Raw genomic sequence first — 22,969 nt, 5'->3', positions numbered from 1 at the left:
GAGCGAAAATTCTACCTTTGCCAAATTGCTTTACTGAAAATCGCTTTTTGGAATGCAAAACAAAACACAGGTTAGAGAAGATGTAAAGAAAATAAAGGGGCTAGTTATATGCCATGGTGCCTATTCTACTTACTCAACGGCACAAGGAATAATGCTGCCTTATTCCAAGTCCTCTCTATGCTGGCTACTGAGCAGCTGTAATGGCAATCCATATCGTGATAGTGCTTCTCTAAGTTGTCAGAAACACTTCAGTTATTTCTAGCCAAACTTCTTATCAGCTACATCCATACAGCAGGAAGCATGTACTCCCTACCAAAATAGATGGACAATTTTATACCTGCGTTTTTATACTTCTCTAATTCACCTGAATCAATAGACAGACACTTAGATTTTATCTCCCATTGACACGGAATGTAGGGTTATAGCCCTTCCCTCCAAAACCCCATACCTAAAAGCAGAAGGTGGTCTATTTTCAGGTGTTCTTGAAGACGCAGATCCAAAAAGCTTCCTTTGCTCCTCCCTTGGTGTGAACGGTCTTTGAGTTTTTAAAATCCTTAGTGTATTTCGTGCTTCATTTATTATCTCAGCACTGGTCTTCTGGACAGCTAATGGGGGCTTATAGAAACCTTCTGAATATTCTACATTTTTGTTCTTTGAGGGCTTCATTTTTCTGATAGAAATGAGTTTGCAGTAAGTACTCCAACACTGTGCAGAAGAGATAGGAAATATAAAAGTTCTAGAAACTTGTTTGCAATGTCAGTATTTCAAGGTTCAGATCACACTCTGATGAACATATAATCCCTGTGTTTCCCACTGCATTGGTCATTAGTTCATGCTGCTCAGCCATCTGTCTGCACCACAGATTAGCATGGTCAGTCTAGTCTGCATGGCAGCAGAAGCTATTCTGCAGGAAGCTGCAGGATTCTCCAGTGCTGCTTTGTTTCTGCTATTATTGATATATTTGTGTTACTTCCTGATACAATTAAAGTAATCAGCAGCACATGCAAGTGCAAATGCACCCTTAAAGCATCAAGACCATTACAAAATGCAGCGGTACCTCAGGTTACATACGCTTCAGGTTATATACGCTTCAGGTTACAGACTCCGCTAACCCAGAAATATTACCTCGGGTTAAGAACTTTGCTTCAGGATTAGAACAGAAATCGTGCTCCGACGGCACGGTGGCAGAAGGAGGCCCCATTAGCTAAAGTGGTGCTTCAGGTTAAGAACAGTTTCAGGTTAAGAATGGACCTCCGGAACGAATTAAGTTCTTAACCCGAGGTACCACTGTAAAACATTATGTCAGACATTCTCTAAATTCACAGAACCTATGCACAGCATAGCCTTGCCCATCAGATATGGCTACTTTAAATAAATGCAATAATAACAATAATAAATTATTGCTTTCAGAATCCAAAATATGCGGCCCATGGTAAGATGTAAGATGAGCTTAATACACACATGAAAGTAATACTTATGTGATGTTGAAGAGAGCATTTTGTCTACAGTGTATTGTTTATATAGGATGACAAGCTGGATATTTTTTGTCTTTTCAGTGCATTTCTGTAGTAAGGCTTACTGAACATTTTCTTCTTGTTCAGCAAAAAATCCTGGATAATAAACCAAATTTGAAAAATCCCCTTGGGGTGTTATTGGGAGCTATTGGTATGCATGTGGGGTGGTTGTTGATCAGAGTAGAAGAGCATTATTTAAACTCTATGGTCTCCTGGAGGACTTCCAACATACATTTAAGGCCATTTTGGAAAGTGTCCTGGATATTCCATCTGAACTATGTCAGAGTATCTCCTGTGGGATTTTCTAACTTCCGTCAGTATACATTTTATAACTTTACTTTTTACAACTTCTACCTGCATTATGCATGTGGTAGCTGCGTTACTGGGAGACTAAGGCAGGCCAGACACACTCAGCTGATGGGCCAGGTGGTTGTGATCCCACTTTCCCACAACTTTAGAGCTTATGTGGATTAGCCCATTCAGAGATGCCACTTTTGGAACCTGGGAGAGAAAGGCACTCTTAGATAACTCAAGCTTCTTTGCCAATGATTATTATCCTACTGCTTTATTATTAATGGCAAAGAAACAATGGAGAAGTACAGTGAGCACAGAACATCACTTCCAGCGGGAAGGAAGTCACACAAACATATGCACAAAAGATACTCACCAAAGGATTCACTGCTATGCACTTTCAGGGCCAAACACAACAGTTTCCTGACTCCATAGAAGACTTCATTAAATAGCCATATAAACACCCACAAGCTGTAGTATTTACCACAATACTACAATGATGATATCACAGCAGGATCTGAATGATAAAAAGAAAACATTTACTGTCAAAACAAACAAGACAAGTTATCAGTGCTATCTAGGGATTGTTCTAATAGAAAATGTAAACCGAAACTACAGCCAAAAAGAACAAACACTAATATCCTACACAAGACAGATCATCAACTTAAAAAATGCAAGCTCCAGACAGCCCATATCTCAATGAAAGATTTCTTCCACATTTATGCAGCTTAAGGCAACATGCCAAGTCAATTTCTTTGTAGATAACCAACAAAAATCTAACCAGAATATTTATTGTTAATTTGTTGCCTCCTCTGCATAAAAAGGCATGGCAGTTTGACTTCTAGTAAAAACTTCTCAGGACTTAAGTTTGTATAATGTGCTTCTTTTCAAACCACTTCTTTTTAAGCACAAACTCCACAGCCATTATTACATTCTTTCAAGGGATCAAAGCTTCTTACTGAACAGTGACTTCACACATGTATATACACAGTTGATTTCTCTGTACTTGTTTAATGTACACTGGATGACTGGCAGGCGAATGCAGGTTTCTCAAACAGGTTGATCTGCTATTGTGGCTTTTCTCACTTAAAAATCATTTTAAAAGTTTCTGAGATACCTTCAACAAAATAGGCTGAAAACAACTGCTCTTAGGTATGCCAACTGGCCTCTGAAATTCAACATGCGGAAAATGCAGCTGGGAAACTACACATTCATTGAACGCTAAGCAAGCTGGAAGGATTTGTTGGCAGGAAGAACTTCCTGCCAGACCTTTTCAGAACCATAGGCTGTGCCAACAAAGTTTTAAGTTTTTAAAGTTTTTAAGTGTTAAGTTCTTATTTCAGTAGTTACACGGACTTTTCTATAACGGTTAGATGTATGTATGTTTGTATGTATGTATGTATGTATGTGAAAATACAATTCAGTATATGGTAACCCAGTTCACACATCAACCATGGCTCAGCATGTGGGCTCCTGAAGTGAAGATCACGGCTGCTGTACTCCTTATCCAATTCTGCTGCTGCTGTGCTATCTGGGGCTAAGCTATGGTTTGGCTTTGGGTTCATCCATACTCTCATTTGATGTGGATAGTAAACTTCACATACTTCCATTAATTGTTAGCTATCTCACCAAACTAGAATACCCAGGGTTCCTTTGAGGAAGTCATGAGAGTTAAAATGATGACTGAACTATACAAATTTTTAGAGGAGATTAACAAACAAACCAATTTTCTAATCTGGAAAATTGCATCAGATATGTATATTTTTTGTGAGTTGTTTTTGTTTTTGTTTCTTTTTTGTTTCTTCTCTTCTATCACAAACTCCAAGCTGGAGTCATGATTTTGGCTTTTAAGTACTAACAGTAGGTTATATTTTAATTAAATAAGTGCTATAATCAAATGGTAAATTAAGTTTGTGACAGGAATATAAACAGAAACAAAATCTTTCAGTTTCAATTTCTATTATACTCCCTGTTGCACTCTGAAGTTTTAGAACACCTTAATAATTCCTATGTCGCTGGTCTCAGTCTTTGAAGAATGAGTCATTTCCTTCTACTTTAAAATCCTTACATTTTGCTCTAGAGATATACCATTTATTGGATTTTAATATTTGCTCTCTTTTAATTAAGTAACTGGCAACCTGGGAGACATGAATACATTCTGTACTGCAGAGCCATAGTCAAGCCTGCAAACAGACTTTTATTAACAAAAAATTCCTGTCTCCTCACTTACCACATTTTGACCAACTCTGCTCATAATGAAAAAGTTATGATTTATTCTTAGGATATGGCATAATTCCCTCAAAAATAATAAAACGCACATTATTAAAAACATGCTCCTTCGGTATTTGTGTTTTATGTTTTATTTGAATAATGAAGGAGCCACATATCCTTAATCTGAATGGAATTCCTACACTGGAAGAACCATCATGTCTTTGAAATAAAGACTAATCTGAATTCTGAGAAGAAAAATAAAAGTTAGCAGTACACCAGTGCTACTTTCCTCCCAGTGATTCGAAAAGATTAAAAACTCACAAAGAATCGTGCTGATCAGGTCTGAGGAAGGGAATTCAGGAGAGGAAGGAGGAAATTTGTTTTTCTTCTGTTGAAGCCCCGCTAAGGCCATTGCCAGAGGCATAGCTAGGCCCACTTGCACCCTAGGCAAGGAGCTAGTAGTGCTGCCAGCCGGCCAGAGAGGCGGCCCTACAGGCTTGCTATGATGGAGTCAAAGTGGAAGAGTGTAATTTATATGCCCTCCTTGACCTGGGCCCTTGGCAGGGCCAACCTTACCAACACCTAGGTACACCCCTGGCTATCGCTGTCTATATAGCACTAGAGAATTTAGGTTTAGGGCTGCCTGCCTGCCTTGATTTATTCCCAACTCTCTTTTTTGAATAGCAGGGGTGAGGATGCTGGAAAATGTTAGGCGTGTCCCTTTCCCCTGTCTTTCATTCTGAAACATACCAGTATAGTCCAAGGAAGGGAGTTTATTTTAACTCTAAAAGCATATACCACCACCCAATTCTAATCTCCCCACCCTCCAGAATACTTACTTTTTATATATTTTACTATTTTAGTGTATGCCACTCTAATACCCTTAGGGAGAGAGGGATATAAATGGTTTTAAACAAATAAGTTAATAAATAACTATAAACTGCTAGTTACAGATAGGTAGCCGTGTTGGTCTGCCATAGTCAAAACAAAACAAAAATTCCTTCCAGTAGCACCTTAAAGACCAACTAAGTCAGTTCTTGGTATGAGCTTTCGTGTGCATGCACACTTCTTCAGATACTTCTTCGTATCTGAAGAAGTGTGCATGCACACGAAAGCTCATACCAAGAACTGACTTAGTTGGTCTTTAAGGTGCTACTGGAAGGAATTTTTTTTTTGTATAAACTGCTATTAAGAATGCCGATTTCTCCTCCTCCTTCCTCTACAAATGGATACCCTTGCATTCCTATATCCTGAAAGCAAACATGTGCTTGTTGCACTGTATTTGGAGTGTGTGTTTTAGATTATTACAAACTTCTATATGCATTTTTTTTACCCAAGCTAAATGAACAGGCACTCAGTTGCCTAAGTACAGATAGGTAGCCGTGTTGGTCTGCCATAGTCAAAACAAAAAAAATTCCTTCCAGTAGCACCTTAAAGACCAACTAAGTTAGTTCTTGGTATGAGCTTTCGTGTGCATGCACACTTCTTCAATATAGTTATAACAGGCACTCAGCTGCAAAGAAATACTACGTGATTTAAATAGCTGGGTTCACAATTACTCATAGGTTTCTGACCGACATCGCAGCCTTATGCATATTATATTTTTGCACAGGCAAAATGTAGGACATTTATGTATTTGCTAATCACAACAATTCACACAACAAGCTGGTTCTAGAGAGAACCGAATTGGTACCAGCGTGGTTCTTCTTGTCTTTAAGGCTTCATTTTCTACATATTTACCTATTTAACTTTCAGTATCTTCTAGGAATAGGTGCATTTCTAACAACCACCAGCAAACCTCAGACCCAATCCAAGGCTTGAGTGCAGGTGGGCACCCCTGATGCCATCCGCCAAGAGGGTTGGAAGCCCAGGAAAAGTCCAGTAACTCACTCACTCACACAGACAGACAGACGGACGGAGGTATATAGAAGGAGAATCTAGGCAGTCAGGCCAGGAAGTCCTTAGCAGTTTCTGCTCCAGGCGGCATCCTGTTCCCTGGGAACCGACCAGGTAGCCTCGGTCACCTTAGCAACCACACGCGCGCGCGCAAAAACCCTACTTAGCTACCCCCTTCCTCCAACTCTCCACACCTTGGGCTCCCCGTGTCCTCCAAGCTACTGAAGGGAAGAAAGGTATCCGAGAACCTGCGAGGAAAGGACGGTCGCCGGGTCAGCCGCTGCTGCTTTTTCTGCTCCCGTCGCAACCGGTGCACCGTAAGAGTGGGCAGCGGGCGCCTCCGTCATCGGTACTGGGCATGCTCGGAAGAACGGCGCATGCTCTGTAGCAGCGGCCGAAGCATTTGCCCTTATCCCCTCTCGAGCTACTTCCGCGTTGTTGTTTTTTCAATACGGCAACCTGCCCCGAAATGTTGGCGGGCGAGCAGGAGGGAAAGGCGGGGCTGTTCTGCCGCAAAAACGACACCGTAGTATTCGTCCATGCTAACTGTGCTAGGTGGGAAGTCATTTATTAGCGCTCAAGTTTAAATAGGCCTAATGGACCTAAATAGGACCTAATAGTCAGGGGTCCCTTTACCTTTAAATAGGCACCACATTGCCGCTGGTTCTGCTGAAGTGTTCTCTGGCAGCATCGTTACTCTGCCCTGCATAGTGTTACAAAGTCAGCTCTGTGCCCACGCCTTACATCGGCGCAACAGACTTTAGCCCCATCTTAATTGCACTGGTTTGTTTTTCTTCCTTACTCACTATAACTGCAACACCCTTATATGTAACATCACGACTACTTTTTCTACCTGTATGTCGTCTCTAAGATTTATATGTTACATTATTGCTTCATTTATATATATATTATGTCAGCAGCCCTGTCACTCAGCCTAAATAACAGAATTGCAGAGATGGAAGGGACCCCCAAAAATGATCTAATTCACACCCTAAATCTTTGAAACCATGTTGATCTACAGATATATTATATAATATTATAATATTATAGCAGCAGCTGCAGATCTGGCAAGGGCTCTAGATCATTAGTGGGCTTGCTAAAAGGAAAAGGGTAGGTACTTCCAGATGGGCATTTATTGCAGAACCTGTGCTTCTAGACAGGGTTTTGGTTCTAGATTATGCTGGAGTAGGAAGGGCTTCGGTTTAATCCGGCAGGACTCAAGTTTACATTCTTATAAGCAGACAATGAATAGGATTACATTGTAAATTCCACTGAACTCAGTAGGACTTCTTAGTAAAATTGTGCTGTACAAGATTTTCCTGCCCTATTTTGACCAGCTTTTAGTCTAAGTGATGCAGAAAATTAATCAAGCTCACTTTGTTTTGACTTTTCTCCCCAAAACAACTCCTTTTAGCAATGGTCATTTCCGGGCCGCTTGATTTGTATTTCTATTTGCTTTTATTCCAAAGTCAGATTCCAAAACATATAAAAGCTGAGGCATTTATAAAGAGGTTCCATTATGACCTTACTGACATTTATTTCATACATGTAAAGACCTAAGGCAAGTGTGCCTGTCATGCTCATCAGAAGATCCCCAAAAGCCCTTTGGAGTCCATCAGTGCCCAAAAGCATCTGAGTGGGAATTACATTAATAGACCTCCCATGCATTCAGAGGGGAAATGCAAGTCTAGATTTCAACCGGAAGTGGTTCAATCACATTAATGCAAAATCCCCCATTTTCAGATTACTATCCTCCTGTGTGACCAAGAAACAACTATCAGGTGTATCTTGCTTTATGTGTTGGGCTAAAGCCATGTTGGAATAGCTCAGGATTGTAATGGCGCCCATAAAGACCAGAGCCATCAAGGACCTGGTACCTTAGCATGAAAACTAGGTTCCCCCCAGCCCAGAACAACCATCATGGGAATCTTCAACACCATATCCAATACCACCTCTGTCAGGTGATTCACCAGCAGAATTTCTAATCTGTCCTGGTCACTCAACACAAGATACATATACTCCATACTGCACTCAAACGGACAAGAAGCCTGGAGACAGTGAGACTACAGAAACCCTCCATTGCTGCCACCAGTTCCTGACTCTATTCTGATACTGAACTGAGTACTTAAGTAGGAGGGCATAGCTAGGAGAAACTATACCCTCAGCTCGTCAAGCCACCTTTCAGTAATACAAGCTAGGTCAGCCTTTTTATCCCCCATGGAATCATGGGTGAATGAGATTTTGTTAGGAACTGACTTTGCATTTAATAGCAGCGCCAGCAGACTGCAATGCAAAGATGTAAGGCAATCACAAACCATCAGGTTGAGAAAGAAACTGAACAAATGAATAAGCATAAGGCTCACTTGGCACCATCATTACATATCTTTAGGTGCCAGAGCTGTTCAGCAGCAGAAATGACTCCCTCAGAAGGTGGTGCTCTTCTTCATTGGAGGTTTTAAAGCAGAGGCTGGATGGCCATCTGTCATGGATGCTTTAGTTAAAATTCCTGCATTGAAGGGAATCAGACTAAATGACCATCTGAGTCCCAAGTCTTCAGTTCTATGATTCTATGAAAAACTTTCCTCTATAACCAGGTGTTTGGCCTTTAACTACTGGTATTTGTGGCCTTTTAGAATTGGTTGGCGTGCATAGATTTCAGATTGAAATAATAGAAGGAAGAACAAAATTACTATCAAAAATGTATAACCAGTTACTTGAGTGGGACACCAATGATGAGGAAGTGAAGGAGGTGATGGTGAAGTGGGCAGTGGACTTGGGTTATAATATAGAGTTTGACAAATGGAAGGCTTTATGGTGTAAAGGTATGAACTTCACGGCATGTACAACACTCAAGGAGAACATGTATAAGATGATGTACAGATGGTACATGACGCCGGTAAAATTGGATAAAATTTATAAAACAGGTGATAAAATGTGTTGGAAATGCAAGAGTAAGGAGGGCGACTTTATACATATGTGGTGGTCATGTGAGACACTTAAAATTTTTTGGGAATCTATAATGAATTAAAAAAAGTCCTCAAATACACCTTTAGCAAAAAACCTGAAGCTTTCCTCCTGGGGATAATTGGCAAAGAAATCAAAAAGGAAGATAAAACATTTTTTCAATACGCAACAGTGGCTGCCAGAACCCTCATAGCACAGTATTGGAAAACGTCTAAAATCCCAACGATAATAGAGTGGCAATCTAAACTATTTGACTATTTAGAACTGGCAAAATTGACACAGAAAATAAGAAATCAAAAAAGTACAAAATTTAATAATGAATGGGATAAATTTAAGTTATATATGAAAACAGAAATAAAAGGAAAATAAAAATGTTGATAAAAAACAAATATATTTGAAAAATTCACAGTAGGTATGAGATAACACTTACTACGTAAAAATTGCTTGAAAAATGAGACACTGCGGATAAAAAATATGATAACTTTATTCCGAAATCGAGATAAAGGGAAGTCGATGAGTGTTTGTCAATGTAAGTTGAGTTGTCTATGTTTTTATGTATTACATGTTTTGTTTTTCTTTTTTTTCTTTTTTCCTTTTTTCTTGGCTGTGTAAGTATGTGATATGTATGATATGTATGTTAAAAAGCAATAAAAAATATTTTTTTAAAAAATAGAATTGGTTAGCGTGCTTTTAATGTATTTCACACACACCCCTCCAGTTTTACTGTATTTGTGGAGAGTTTTGCTTCCCTGTTTGCTTGCTTGCTTGGTTATAAGTCACTTAGGGCTGCCCTGGACAAGATAAAACACAGTGGGGAGGAGCATAGAGAGAGACAAAGGAAAACTTGAAAGTACAGTAACACTTCTTAACAAAAAACTTACAAGCCTCAGTATAAGGCAACCCCTTATACAAAAAGTGATGAAACTACAACTACTTAACTGGGAAAACACCACATCACAGGTCCTAGTCCCCTTATGCTTGACTATCCGGCCTTTTTCATCCTAACCAACCTAAACATAAGAACATAAGTAGAGCCTGCTGGATCAGGCAAATTGCATATATAGTCCACCACCTGGTTCTTTCACAGAGATAATTATAAACATAAGGACACAAGAAGAACCTGATGGATCAAGTCAAAGGCCCATATAGTCCAGCATCCTGTTCTCAGTGGCCAACAAGGTATCCACTTTCTCCATGCCATGCATAATTTTATAAACTTCTATCATGCCACTCCTGCTCACCTTTTCTTTAAAATTAAGACGTTCCAAATGCTGCAACCTTTTATCTTAGGGGAGTTGCTCCAGACCCTTATCATTGTGGCTGAACCTCTTCCAACTCTACAATATCCCTTTTGAGGTAAAATTTCTGCTGCACCCCAAAGGGGGAAATTGGGGGAAATTGGCCAGCCCATCCCTGGAAGTGCTACATAACCTGAAAAGTTAGCTTGATCAACAACTATGGTGGGACAAAAAGAAGGAAGTATGGTGGCACAATGGCAATTCAACAATACTGCTTCCAGCACTTAAAAAAGTTCTGTCTTTTTTAGCACCTAAGCCTTCAGTCCTAAACAACCTACTTGGATGTAAAATCCATTAAAAGAAATGAAGAGTTTCTTCCAAGTAAAGGTAGTTTGGATTGGGATTATAACCTGATATATAAGAAAAATCATTTCCATATGTCATTCTGGTTTTATAATACCAGTACTGAAATTAGGAGACGTTTTCCCTGTTGGCTATGTAGTGTCACCAAGTTCACAAAGAGAAATATATTATTTTTCTTCTCATCTGTATTCCTCCTTTCTTCTTTTCCTGTGCAGGCAGACACCACAAAGGAAATCGAACTCCATCTGCAATGAACTAATTTTTCTTGGTGCTCCATTGTTCTCTGGTCCCCCTCTTGGTTTAAGAATCAAAAGGCAAAAATATTTCCAAAAGTCATTTTCTGACACATAATGGACAATTAATTGTTCTCTCTGGCTTTCTCCCCAGAACCTTTCCTTTACCTATATAGCATCCAGTCAAAACCTCTGGATCTAGTTCCATGATGCTGGCAAAATAATGAGCATGAACCTTTTCCCTATGATTATCATAATCTAACATTTCTTTGAGCCACTTTTGTATAAAAGTCACTAGGCTTTCTTGGCTCCTTCTCTTACTCTTTTCATATGCACATTATTTTTATTCTCCCCATTCTCTAGGTTGTCAAGTTCAAGAGTTAATTTTTATTCCACTGCTTTGTTTCCCTTTGTAATTTTTATTTGCCATGTCTTAATGGTTGAAATCCCATGCACCTCATTCTTTTAATTTGTAAAAAAGGTTCCTTCTTCAAATACACATACTTTCTTCATCCATCTACTATATCTGGAACAGACTACACTAGGATGTGTCATCAAACCAAGTAACATACATTAGGATCTGGGACTTATTTGTAATTGTATGGAATGCTGCAAAGGAAAAAGTATTTCTAGAAAATGTAATTTCTCCTTAAATTCACCCTGAACAATGGCTTCAGCACAGTTACAAACTAGTGTGTCATCATGCTGATAGAGGCGTGAGTCAAAAAAGAGACTAAAATCTGTGGTGGGTGTTGCTATATCATTCATTGACAGAGACATCTGAAAAATAGTGGGAAAGATTTGGAATCACAAATTTCATTTATAAATAAATAATCCCTGGATGGCTTACAAACAAGGCAATATTAAAAATTACAACACATATTAAAATCAACAATAAGCAGTAAAAGACAGCAAAATATGTTAAATAGAAAACCTTGCAACAGTGACAGTATAAACAGTTTGCAGCACAGACTCAAAACACAATGAAAAAATATGGGTGAATGAAAGGTTATTCACTTACAAAAAAACACTCCACAATAGAGAAGACTCTGGGCAACCTATTCCATATCTGGGGTTCCTGTACCAAAGGCAATGAGGGAGGAAATTTAGGGTCTGGACAGTGTGTAGTATGTAATTTGCATTTAACCATGATTTACCATTCCTATGTTAAAGACAGTTTATCTTGTCCACTATACAAAATCAGGAGCATAGTGTGAGATGGGGAGTATATGATCATTGCCCGAATCCCACCAAATCTAGTAAGAAAAACTCATGCCTAGAAGTACTGTAGTGTCCCAGCTAATGTAGATACAGATGTGCATCTGGATAAACTTACTCTCTGCATCACAATGTTCATGCAGGCCTCATTGAATTGGCTGGATGCATATTTTGGCGTCCATGAAAATACTCTCCATGTGGAATAACCTGTGGTTACAAACAACATTGTCTACAGTTAGGTCTGTGTAAGGTTCATGCCATTAAAAACTGTACTCTATTTAAGGCTGATTGTTTTCAAAATTACCATAGATTTTGCAAAATTCTGTAGTTTACCCAATGACACAAAATATCAGTTGGCTCTGAAAATCTTGTTGAGTGAAATAAGGGTCTTGACTAGTGGTTCCCAATTAGCTAAATACTGCGGACCCCGTTTTTCAAAAGCCAAGTCATGGACCCCCTACTTTTGAAAATTTTGATATCTCTGATATTCACATTTTTATGTGAATGGTGTCATGGAGCCCCTGGGTCTGTGACCCACCAAATGGGAACCACTGGTCTAGATAATAATTCTTAGTACAGCTGGCAACCATTTTGTGTGTGTTCAACTGATATGCGACCGCCGATGGGTGCGTCCTTTTGGACCCAGAGGAGGGCAGAATGGGGGCATAATGGGGTGTGACAGGGTGGGGCGGGCTTATGCGTGTTCTGCTGATGCACTCAGAGAACAAAAATCCCGCACCCACATAAGCAGCTTTATGATGTTGCAAAAGCTATCTGAGCTAACTCTGGCTTCATCCAAAGAACAAAACCTTCAGCTTCACTACCTAGGTCAAAAGGAGAAAACTTCCCCAGATTAAGGTCTGAAATGATAACATAAGAACGTGAGTTATATTGTCAGACCATATCTAGCTCAGTATTGACTGGCGGAAGCTCCCTTGAGTTTCAGACAGCAGTCTTTCTAGCCCTACCTGCAGATGCCAGGGAATCAACCTGGAAGCTTTTGCATGCAGTCCATGTGGTCTGCCACTAAGCGACACCTACATATAGGTAAATGTAAAATGATGTTCACGGGGGCAAACATCTTCAGATATACACTGATGAGGTCTGAGCCAAAGGCATGTGGGTGGTTGCTGAAACAGGATACTGGATTAGATAGGCCTTTGCACTTTTTTTATTCCCCTTAGATGTTTCACTTAACATCTAAGAACATCTAAGTTTGCTCACAATTTTGTGTCATTTTGATTGAACTTAATAAAGGTATTGCCCTGCTATAAATGTTGTATCTAGAAAGGTGACTCCCTGTAATATACAATCTGAGCCAACCAAGAAGTCCCAAAAGACAACAGAGTTCTGAACCCTGCCAATGGAAATAAACAACCCCCACTTTTAATCTTATAGTTTACTATGAAAAACCAACAGTTTCTGTCACTTTGAAAAGTATTTTCAATAAACAATTGTCGAGATTGATTACATGCCTCAAATTTGCTTTGACTATTAATCAATCTCAGCTGCTGTTTATTACTTTATGAATTACAAGCGTTAAAGATTATCCCATTAAAAAGTGCTCCTGAAAACTTTGAATAATACTTTACAATCATCATTCATTTTGAAAGGCTTCCTTGCCTTGCACTATACAAAGCTTTCCCTGACAGAAGTGCCTTCAGTGTAGGACATATGTGAGAGTGTAATATTTTTGTATTTATTACTTTTAAAATTTATATCCTGCCTTTTAGATCATTTCTCACAAAGTGGCAAACAAGAATGTAAAGTTAAACAAGCAAATAACAATAATATATGAAACATTCAAATCACACACACAAAAATACTAATGGATAAATACTAATAAAAACCAACAATTAGTAAAAGATGCAGCCAATGCAAAGTTACTGAGATAGAGCCAATCCCAACAGCAGAAAATAATCCCTCCAAATTTGTTGTCCTTCAAGAAAAAGTCTACCAAAAAAAGGGGGGGGACAAGTCTCCTAATGTTTCTGGAAAGTCTACAGTATTGCAGTCTGAAAGAACCCAATTAACAATGAGTTCCATAGCTGGGGGGCTACCACGGAAAATGCCCTGTGACTTGTACCCTCTGGTGGTAGGCAAATCAGAAGAGTCTCCATTGTTGACCTCAGACTGCTGGCATATTGATTCTGTTCTTTAAATAGCTTTGACCCAAAACATGTAAAGCTTCAAAAAACATAACCAGCACTTTTATTAAAGCATGGAAATGCTACAATTTAATCAGTATAGCTGGTACAGTAATGGTGCCACATGCTGTGACCGTTTAGGTCCCAACAGAACTCAAGCAGCTGAAATTGGATCTGCTGAATTTTCTTAACCATTTTAAAATGTGGCCCCATGTGCAGTTCATTGCAGTGGTCCAATCTGTATAACTGAGGAAGGGATTGGCCTCTCCAGATACAGTTGCACCTCGCATACCAGCCTAAATTGGTAAAACTGCCACCAACTGAGCTTCTCCAGTTAGCACCGGATCCAGGAAAACACGTTTGTGCAATTGGTCCTTCAGAGGGAGTATAATCCTACCTAGCAACAACTATAGATATTGATAGATATTATATTATTTGTATGATGTTAGCTGCTCTGAACCCGGCTCTGGCCGGGGAGGGCGGGGTACAAATAAAAATTTATGATGATGATGATGAAGAAACAATCTGCTACACTACTGCTCTTTTACCTGGCTGCAAGCTCAGTTTTCAGACTCTCATCCATTCCAGAACTACCTCCAAACACTGGTTTTGGATTTTATTAGCCTCCCCTCTCTGGAATCAGAAGATAGAAACAAGAAGTAGAGTCGAGTATCACCCCGATACTGGTGATGCTGCAACCCAAATATCTGGACAACTTGCCCCAGCAGTTTCATAGATTAATATTGCACATTGTACATGTGTATATACCCCTTCATGGATCACTGCCTTGCCGTGGCGAAGGGGCTTGAAGAACTCAGAGAAGCTATGAACTATGCCGAGCAGGGCACCCAAGATGAACAGGTCATAGTGGAGAGTTTTGACCAAACGTGATCCACCTGGAGGAGGAACCGGCAAGCCACTCCAGTATCCCTGCCAAGAAAACTCCATGGACAAAGACAACAGGCATATAAAAGTTATGACGCTGGAAGATGAGCCCCTCAGGTCGGAAGGCGTCCAACATGCTACTGGGGAAGAGCGGAGGGCAAGTACAAGTAGATTCAGAGCTGATGAAGCGGCTGGGCCAAAGCCGAAAGGACGCTCAGTTGCGGATATGCCTGGAAGCGAAAGGAAAGTCCAATGCTGTAAAGAAAAATATTGCATAGGAACCTGGAATGTAAGAACCATGAACCTGGGTAAGTTGGAGGTGGTCAAAAATGAGATGGCAAGAATAAATATTGACATCCTGGGCATCAGTGAACTAAAATGGACGGGAATGGGCGAATTCAGTTCGGATGACCATCATATCTACTACTGTGGGCAAGAAACCCGCAAAAGAAATGGAGTGGCCCTCAGTACTGGGATGCAATCTCAAAAATGATAGAATGATCTCGATACGAATCCAAGGCAGACCTTTTAACATAACAGTAATCCAAGTTTATGCACCAACTACTGGTGCTGAAGAAACTGAAATTGACCAATTCTATGAAGACTTACAACACCTTATAGTAGTGACACCAAAGAAGGATGTTCTTCTCATTATAGGGGATTGGAATGCTAAAGTAGGGAGTCAAGAGATAAAAGGAACAACTGGCAAGTTTGGCCTTGGAGATCAAAACAAAGCAGGGCAAAGGCTAATAGAGTTCTGTCAAGAGAACAAGCTGGTCATCACAAACACGCTTTTCCAACAACACAAGAGACGACTCTACACATGGACATCACCAGATGGGCAGCATCGAAATCAGATTGATTATATTCTCTGCAGCCAAAGATGGAGAAGCTCTATACAGTCAGCAAAAACAAGACCTGGAGCTGACTGTGGCTCAGATCATCAGCTTCTTATAGCAAAATTCAAGCTTAAACTGAAGAAAGTAGGAAAAACCACTGGGCCGGTAAGATACAATCTAAGTCAAATCCCTTATGAATACACAGTGGAAGTGAGGAACAGGTTTAAGGATTTAGATTTGGTGGACAGAGTGCCTGAAGAACTATGGATGGAGGCTCGTAACATTATACAGGAGGCAGCAACGAAAACCATCCCAATGAAAAGGAAATGCAAGAAAGCAAAGTGGCTGTCCAATGAGGCCTTACAAATAGCGGGGGAGAGAAGGCAAGCAAAATGCGAGGGAGATGGTGAAAGATACAGGAAATTGAATGCAGATTTCCAAAGAATAGCAAGGAGAGACAAGAAGACCTTCTTAAACGAGCAATGCAAAGAAATAGAGGAAAGCAATAGAATGGGAAGAACCAGAGATCTGTTCAAGAAAATTGGAGATATGAAAGGAACATTTCGTACAAAGATTTCCATAATAAAGGACAAAAGTGGAAAGGACCTAACAGAAGCAGAAGACATCAAGAAGAGGTGGCAAGAATACACAGAGGAATTATACCAGAAAGAAATGGATGTCTCGTATACCCCAGGTAGTGTGGTTGCTGACCTTGAGCCAGACATCCTGGAAAGTGAAGTCAAATGGGCCTTAGAAAGCACTGCAAATAACAAGGCCAGTGGAAGTGATGGTATTCCAGCTGAACTATTTAAAATTTTAAAAGATGATGCTGTTAAGGTGCTACACTCAATATGCCAGCAAGTTTGGAAAACTCAGCAGTGGCCAGAAGATTGGAGAAGATCAGTCTACATCCCAATCCCAAAGAAGGGCAGTGCCATAGAATGCTCCAACTACCACACAATTGTACTCATTTCACACGCTAGCAAGGTTATGCTTAAAATTCTACAAGGAAGGCTCAAGCAGTATGTGGACCGAGAACTCCCAGAAGTGCAAGCTGGATTTAGAAGAGGCAGAGGAACCAGAGACCAAATTGCAAACATGCGCTGGATTATGGAGAAAGCTAGAGAGTTCCAGAAAGACATATACTTCTGCTTCATTGACTATGCAAAAGCCTTTGACTGTGTTGACCACGGCAAACTATGGCACGTTCTTAAAGAAATGGGAGTGCCAGATCACCTAATCTGTCTCCTGAGAAATCTCTATGTGGGACAAGAAGCTACAGTTAGAACTGGATATGGAACAACTGATTGGTTCAAAATTGGGAAAGGAGTACGACAAGGCTGTATTTTGTCTCCCTGCTTATTTAACTTATATGCAGAATTCATCATGCGAAAGGCTGGCCTGGATGAATTCCTAGCAGGAATTAAGATTGCCGGAAGAAATATCAACAACCTCAGATATGCAGATGACACAACCTTGATGGCAGAAAGTGAGGAGGAATTAAAGAACCTTTTAATGAGGGTGAAAGAGGAGAGCGCAAAATATGGTCTGAAGCTCAACATCAAAAAAACGAAGATCATGGCCACTGGTCCCATCACCTCCTGGCAAATAGAAGGGGAAGAAATGGAGGTAGTGAGAGATTTTACTTTCATGGGCTCAATGATCACTGCAGATGGTGACAGCAGCCACGAAATTAAAAGACGCCTGCTTCTTGGGAGAAGGGCAATGACAGGCCTAGACAGCATCTTGAGAAGTAGAGACATCACCTTGCCAACAAAGGTTCGTATAGTTAAAGCTATGGTTTTCCCAGTAATGATGTATGGAAGTGAGAGCTGGACCATAAAGAAGGCTGATCGCCGAAGAATTGATGCTTTTGAATTATGGTGCTGGAGGAGACTCTTGAGAGTCCCATGGACTGCAAGAAGATCAAACCTCTCCATACTGAAGGAAATCAACCCTGAGTGCTCACTGGAAGGACAGATTGTGAAGCTGAGGCTCCAGTACTTTGGCCACCTCATGAGAAGAGAAGACTCCCTGGAGAAGACCCTGATGTTGGGAAAGATGGAGGGCACAAGGAGAAGGGGGCGACAGAGGACGAGATGGTTGGATAGTGTTTTCGAGGTTACCAGCATGAGTTTGACCAAACTGCGGGAGGCAGTGGAGGACAGAGGTGCCTGGCGTTCTCTGGTCCATGGGGTCACGAAGAGTCGGACACGACTAAACGACTAAACAACAACAACAACATGTGTATATAAGTGCTAGGAAACCACAAATGGCCATGGTTCCCTAATGCATGCACACTATATGGAAACAGAAATGTCCTTGTCTTTATATTTCCTATATTATTTCCTACACAGAAGCTTCTTCTGTGTAAAAAAATTATAACAAATGAAGCAGCTTTTAGGACTAGTGACGATCTCTGCTCCCTACCTTGTACCCTTTTCGGACCTTTTTGTGTACAAGAACCTCATACAATTATGGAGCAGGAAGCTTTCTCTTTCCCCCATACCTCATTATATGGCACCCTCTGGTTCACCTAGTAGAGGTGCTAAATGACTGGATTTTAGATATGGGGATGAGCACCACACCCAACAGTCAAATTTGACAGGACTTAACCATCCAGGGGTCCTTTACAATTGCTTATAACCCATCTTTCTACTGGGAAATATCCCAAGTGGCTGGCAAAAACAAACTATCCAATTAAAATGGTGCATGTTAAGGGGTGATATGATAGCCATGTTCAAATATATAAAAGGATGTCACATAGAGGAGGGAGAAAGGTTGTTTTCTGCTGCTCCAGAGAAGCGGACACGGAGCAATGGATCCAAACTACAAGAAAGAAGATTCCACCTAAACATTAGGAAGAACTTCCTGACAGTAAGAGCTGTTCGACACGGGAATTTGCTGCCATGGAGTGTGGTGGAGTCTCCTTCTTTGGAGGTCTTTAAGCAGAGGCTTGACAACCATATGTCAGGAGTGCTCTGATGGTGTTTCCTGCTTGGCAGGGGGTTGGACTCGATGGCCCTTGTGGTCTCTTCCAACTCTATTATTCTATGATTCTATGTGAACATACAATGGCCGCCAGGTCAATCATAAAATTTAAAATTCAAGTATATCAGATAAGATTTCATTGTTAAAAACACAATATAAAACTGGCAAGGATACCACCCAGTTAATAAAAGTCTTTGGTAATATCATAATATAATAAAATAAAGATGACAAAAATGATGTAAGGATTATTTGTGGTTGTGTTTTATTTTTATTGCATTTTATCTTTATTTTTAAGGCAATGACTCCCATCACATAATCTTTTGATTATCATCACTCTATATTTAGAGTGAGACCATATGGTTACTAGCTGATGAATCCAGTCCTCATCGACTCATTTTGTAGATCTTCGTGTATTTTCCTAATGACAGGGGTGGGGTGGGGGATGCATTTACTGACAGAGAAGACAGGCTGAAGAGAGGCTGAAGCAACCACTTCAAGTGCAGTGGACAAATCAAGTAGGTAACCTGCCATGGCAAATTTTACAGTGAGACAAGAGCAGTTACTGGAGTCAGAGAATGAGGAGAGGACAGTGGGAAGATTTATTTGCCTTTTCTGAAGTTATCACTTGCTGCAAGGCAAAGATGTTGAAGTATAAAGTTTGCTCTCAGGCAATTCCTTAGTGCTTGCTTATGGGGAAAAAAAAAATACAACCAGAATAGTCAGTCCTGCTAGATGCCATGCAATATAAACAGATATCTGTTGTTAAATAGCCTGGTCAAAAATTAATAAAGTGTGGGCCATTTAAAAAAGAAGTTGCATGGTGAAAGGCAGGTTACATGTCATTTGGAAAAAACAACATAGTCCCATGGCATTATTATCTTCAATGATTTGCCGAAATTCTTAACAATATGTTGCTTAGTTTGGCTGTTTGCAAATAGTACATATTACATTTTTTTTTTAAATAACCAGGACAAATATATGGAATATTGATGCCCTATGCTGCTCCCATTAAAAGCTCCCTCACAGTGTTAATTGTTCCTACTGCACTCTAATATCTATTAGAGCCAGTGTGGTGTAGTGGTTAAGAGCGGCAGTCACATAATCTGGGGAACCGGGTTCGTGTCTCCGCTCCTCCACATGCAGCTGCTGGGTGACCTTGGGCCAGTCACACTTCCCTGAAGTCTCTCAGGGAGTGGGGGAGGAAGGGAAAGGAGGTTGTTAGCCGCTTTGAGACTCCTGAAGGGGAGTGAAAGGCGGGATATCAAATCCAAACTCTTCTTCTTCTTCTTTCAAATAATAACTAATTTTAAAATATAATAAGCACCAATTGGTCTCAGTAGTCCTAGATGAATGGCTTGCCATCTCTAATCTCACATTCTTTCCCACTGCCCCAAGACCACCAAACTCCACTTTGGCAGGCGGTAAGGAGCATGATTTATACGGGGAGGGAGGTGGGTGGGCTTCGGCACAAACCCACTGGGGAGGCATCAAAATTCACTAATGGAAGGAATGTTGGTGAGTAGCAAGGCACCCACAGAGGCTGCAGGTTTCCTTATGATTGTGTGCGGCCTGTAGGTTGCCACATGCGTGTTAGTCCGTGGCAACCTTTGGTAACATACCAGGTAACTTACCACCAGTTCAAGCTGGAATTCTGCAATTTGGAATTCAAACTAGAATCCTGACCTTCCAGAACCAGAAAAATATAATACTGTGGGATACAAAAGCTTAAAGTACTTTCACATTAAAAGTAACACAGCCCAAACCAAACCAAATCTTCTTGATTGCTGCAACCAGCATAGTCACTAAATTGCTGGAAATGCCAATTTTTAAAAGGCAGTAATAGAAGTGGCAAAATATTAAAGTCTGTGCATTATGGAAGAAGCAGGCTCTTCAAATGTCTCTGTGGTTTGTATAATTTCTAAAAGTGGAGATGTGAACTGCTTTGATGGAGAGATAATGTAAATGGAAGCAGCATATGTTTCAGTTAAACTGACGGACTGGTGCCAGGGAAGGGTAAAGTATTTATCTAAACTAAATGTCAAAGTAGTTATTTTTAAATGCAATTTAATTTGATTTTTATTTTTTTACTGAAGCCAAAAGGGCACCTCAACTATTTTTACTCTTACCTATTATGCCGTTCCATGAATAAATCATCTCTGTAGGGTGCTAGAAGAAGATGCTTTTAGTTCAAAATGAAGCACAAAGGTTATTATTTTGAGCTCTTTGTCTTGAAAATGGTTGGAGAAAGAAAGAAAAGCCTTTCTCCAATCACAGGATTGTCAGGTAGAAGAAATGTTGGTTCATGTGGCTTTAGTGGCATTTTGGGTATTTTAAGTCTCCCACTAGCAAGAGCTGTGTCTCCCAGACTTCTGATGGTTTAAGGGACATTTCTTTTTGCAATTAACACAGAAGGCCCATGTACACTCAAAAATGTCTACTAGGGAATCCACTCCTGATCTTTTTGCAGGAATCATTCTTGCCTTCTGAGAGGACTCGTGCAGTGTACAGTACGGTGGCCTGCAGCAGGCAGAGTTTGGGACTAGGGAGACCTAGGTTCAAATCCTCTCTCAGCTATAAAGTTCACTGAGTGACCCTGGGCCACTCACAGTCTTGCAGACTAACTGCACTCACCGCATTAAGGATTCAGTGAGGGAGAAAACTTGCCCTGAACTTGTTGGAGCAAGGATAAAATTAAGGTGTAATATTCAACAGATATCAATCTCACTGGCTGGCTGGCTGCGGCAAGCTACAATCTCCCATTCTTAACCTACCTCACAAAAACATAAAAAGTCTAGCCTATGAGAAGATACCTATGGGACGCCTGTAAGCAGGACCTGAGCACAACATCATTCTGCTGGAACTTGCAGTTCCCAGAAACTGGCATTCAGACACTGGAGGTAGAACTTAACCATCATGGGCTGTAACCACTGATAGCAGCCTTTTCCTTCATGTATCTGTCTATAACCCTTTTTAAAAGGCATCTTCTGAGAGCAAATTCCAAACTTTAACTATGTGCTTTGTGTGAAATGTTGTGGGGATAAAAGGGAGGTTTAAAAAGACAATACACATGTTTCAGGCTCTTTGGATGATTTAAATACATATGCAATTAATACATAAAAATAGTGAAAAATTAAGTGACTCATGTACATGCCACTAGCATATATAATGAAGATTTGCAATGTTCTTACAACAGTAAGCAATGCTGTGTCCAGAGTATGATAATCAGTTATGTAACTGCTGGTTATACCTTATTCCAAGCATTAAAATATGGGATCTGCTTCACATTTGGCATATAGTTTGGTTCATGTCTGATCATACTTAACATAAAAACTGTGGTATTTATGATATCTCTTCTATGCCAGCTAAATGATGCTGTCTACCAAATGCACACAAAACTGTATTGCAGAAAAACAAAAATTAGCAAATTGAAGAAACAGCCATCAGGCTTAATGGGTTTTCTGCATGATTTTAAGTGCTGAAGAAATTGCCTATTTCTGCCATATAACTGTCATTTATTTATAAAGTCTGAGACCCAAATCTCATTCCAAAATGTTCAATTCCTGCATTTCTTATGAATTAAATGCAGTCTATTGTACCATAAATCCGCAATGGCGAACAAAGGCTACTTTGTTGCTGTTGTTGTTTAGAGAGTATACTTTTAAAACACCAGTGTAGCCACACAATGACCGCTCCCCGCATAAAACGGGGGGCGACCTTTGCGTGTTGCATTCTGCTTGAGCGGGGCAATTCTTGACTTGAATGTCCACTAAGTCTTCCATGACAGTAATGGAGGTCAAGCCTGTTTATCCGCTATTAGAGATCTTCTACTTGAAGATAGCTGCAATAAGCTTTCAGATGGTTCTCCTTGAACAGATCTTTAAATCCTCTGCCCCTCATGGGCGTAGCCAGGATTTTTGTTAGGAGGGGCAAGACCTTGGGGGGGGGGGCAGAACTTATGTGATTTATGAGTTAGTTAAGTATTTCTATTGTTTTACTTGATCTAGGGGGGCAGCTGCCACCCCCCCACTTGGCTACACCCATGGTGCCCCTGCAAAACAAAAGCCCATGTTGTAGTATTGTTCTCTGGGATTCCCAGATACAGTGGATGTGCAAATCTTGTCCTTTCTGCCAATAAGTTGCTGTAAAAATCTTGTCTGGGTGGAAATTCAAATACTGATA

The 22,969-nt window shown here is 40.3% G+C and overlaps 1 protein-coding gene across 19 annotated transcripts in view; it reads right to left on the bottom strand.

The window, feature by feature from the left end:
* The window catches only part of ARMC2 (armadillo repeat containing 2), a 90,605-nt gene that overhangs the window by 26,402 nt on the left and 41,234 nt on the right, over positions 1-22,969 (bottom strand). For 3 of the 19 annotated variants that reach the window (XM_083731126.1, XM_083731137.1, XM_083731141.1), the window contains 3 exons: positions 12,047-12,135; positions 2,182-2,322; positions 449-705 (listed from right to left, as the gene is read on the bottom strand). In XM_083731126.1, the coding sequence (XP_083587252.1) occupies positions 449-666 (218 nt within the window). In that variant the 5' untranslated portion in view covers positions 667-705; positions 2,182-2,322; positions 12,047-12,135. Of the gene's footprint in view, positions 1-448; positions 706-1,868; positions 1,971-2,181; positions 2,323-5,756; positions 6,277-11,369; positions 11,491-11,731; positions 11,789-12,046; positions 12,136-14,623; positions 14,709-22,969 lie in introns of those variants that run through there. The other 16 variants (XM_083731138.1, XM_083731130.1, XM_083731143.1 and 13 more) reach the window with 13 other exon arrangements.

Source organism: Podarcis gaigeae (genome assembly GCF_964106915.1).
Source record: "Podarcis gaigeae genome assembly, chromosome: 3".
Classification (NCBI taxonomy): domain Eukaryota; kingdom Metazoa; phylum Chordata; class Lepidosauria; order Squamata; family Lacertidae; genus Podarcis; species Podarcis gaigeae.
The sequence above is the reverse complement of the archived record's forward strand: the minus strand, read 5'-3'. Positions and strand labels throughout refer to the sequence as shown.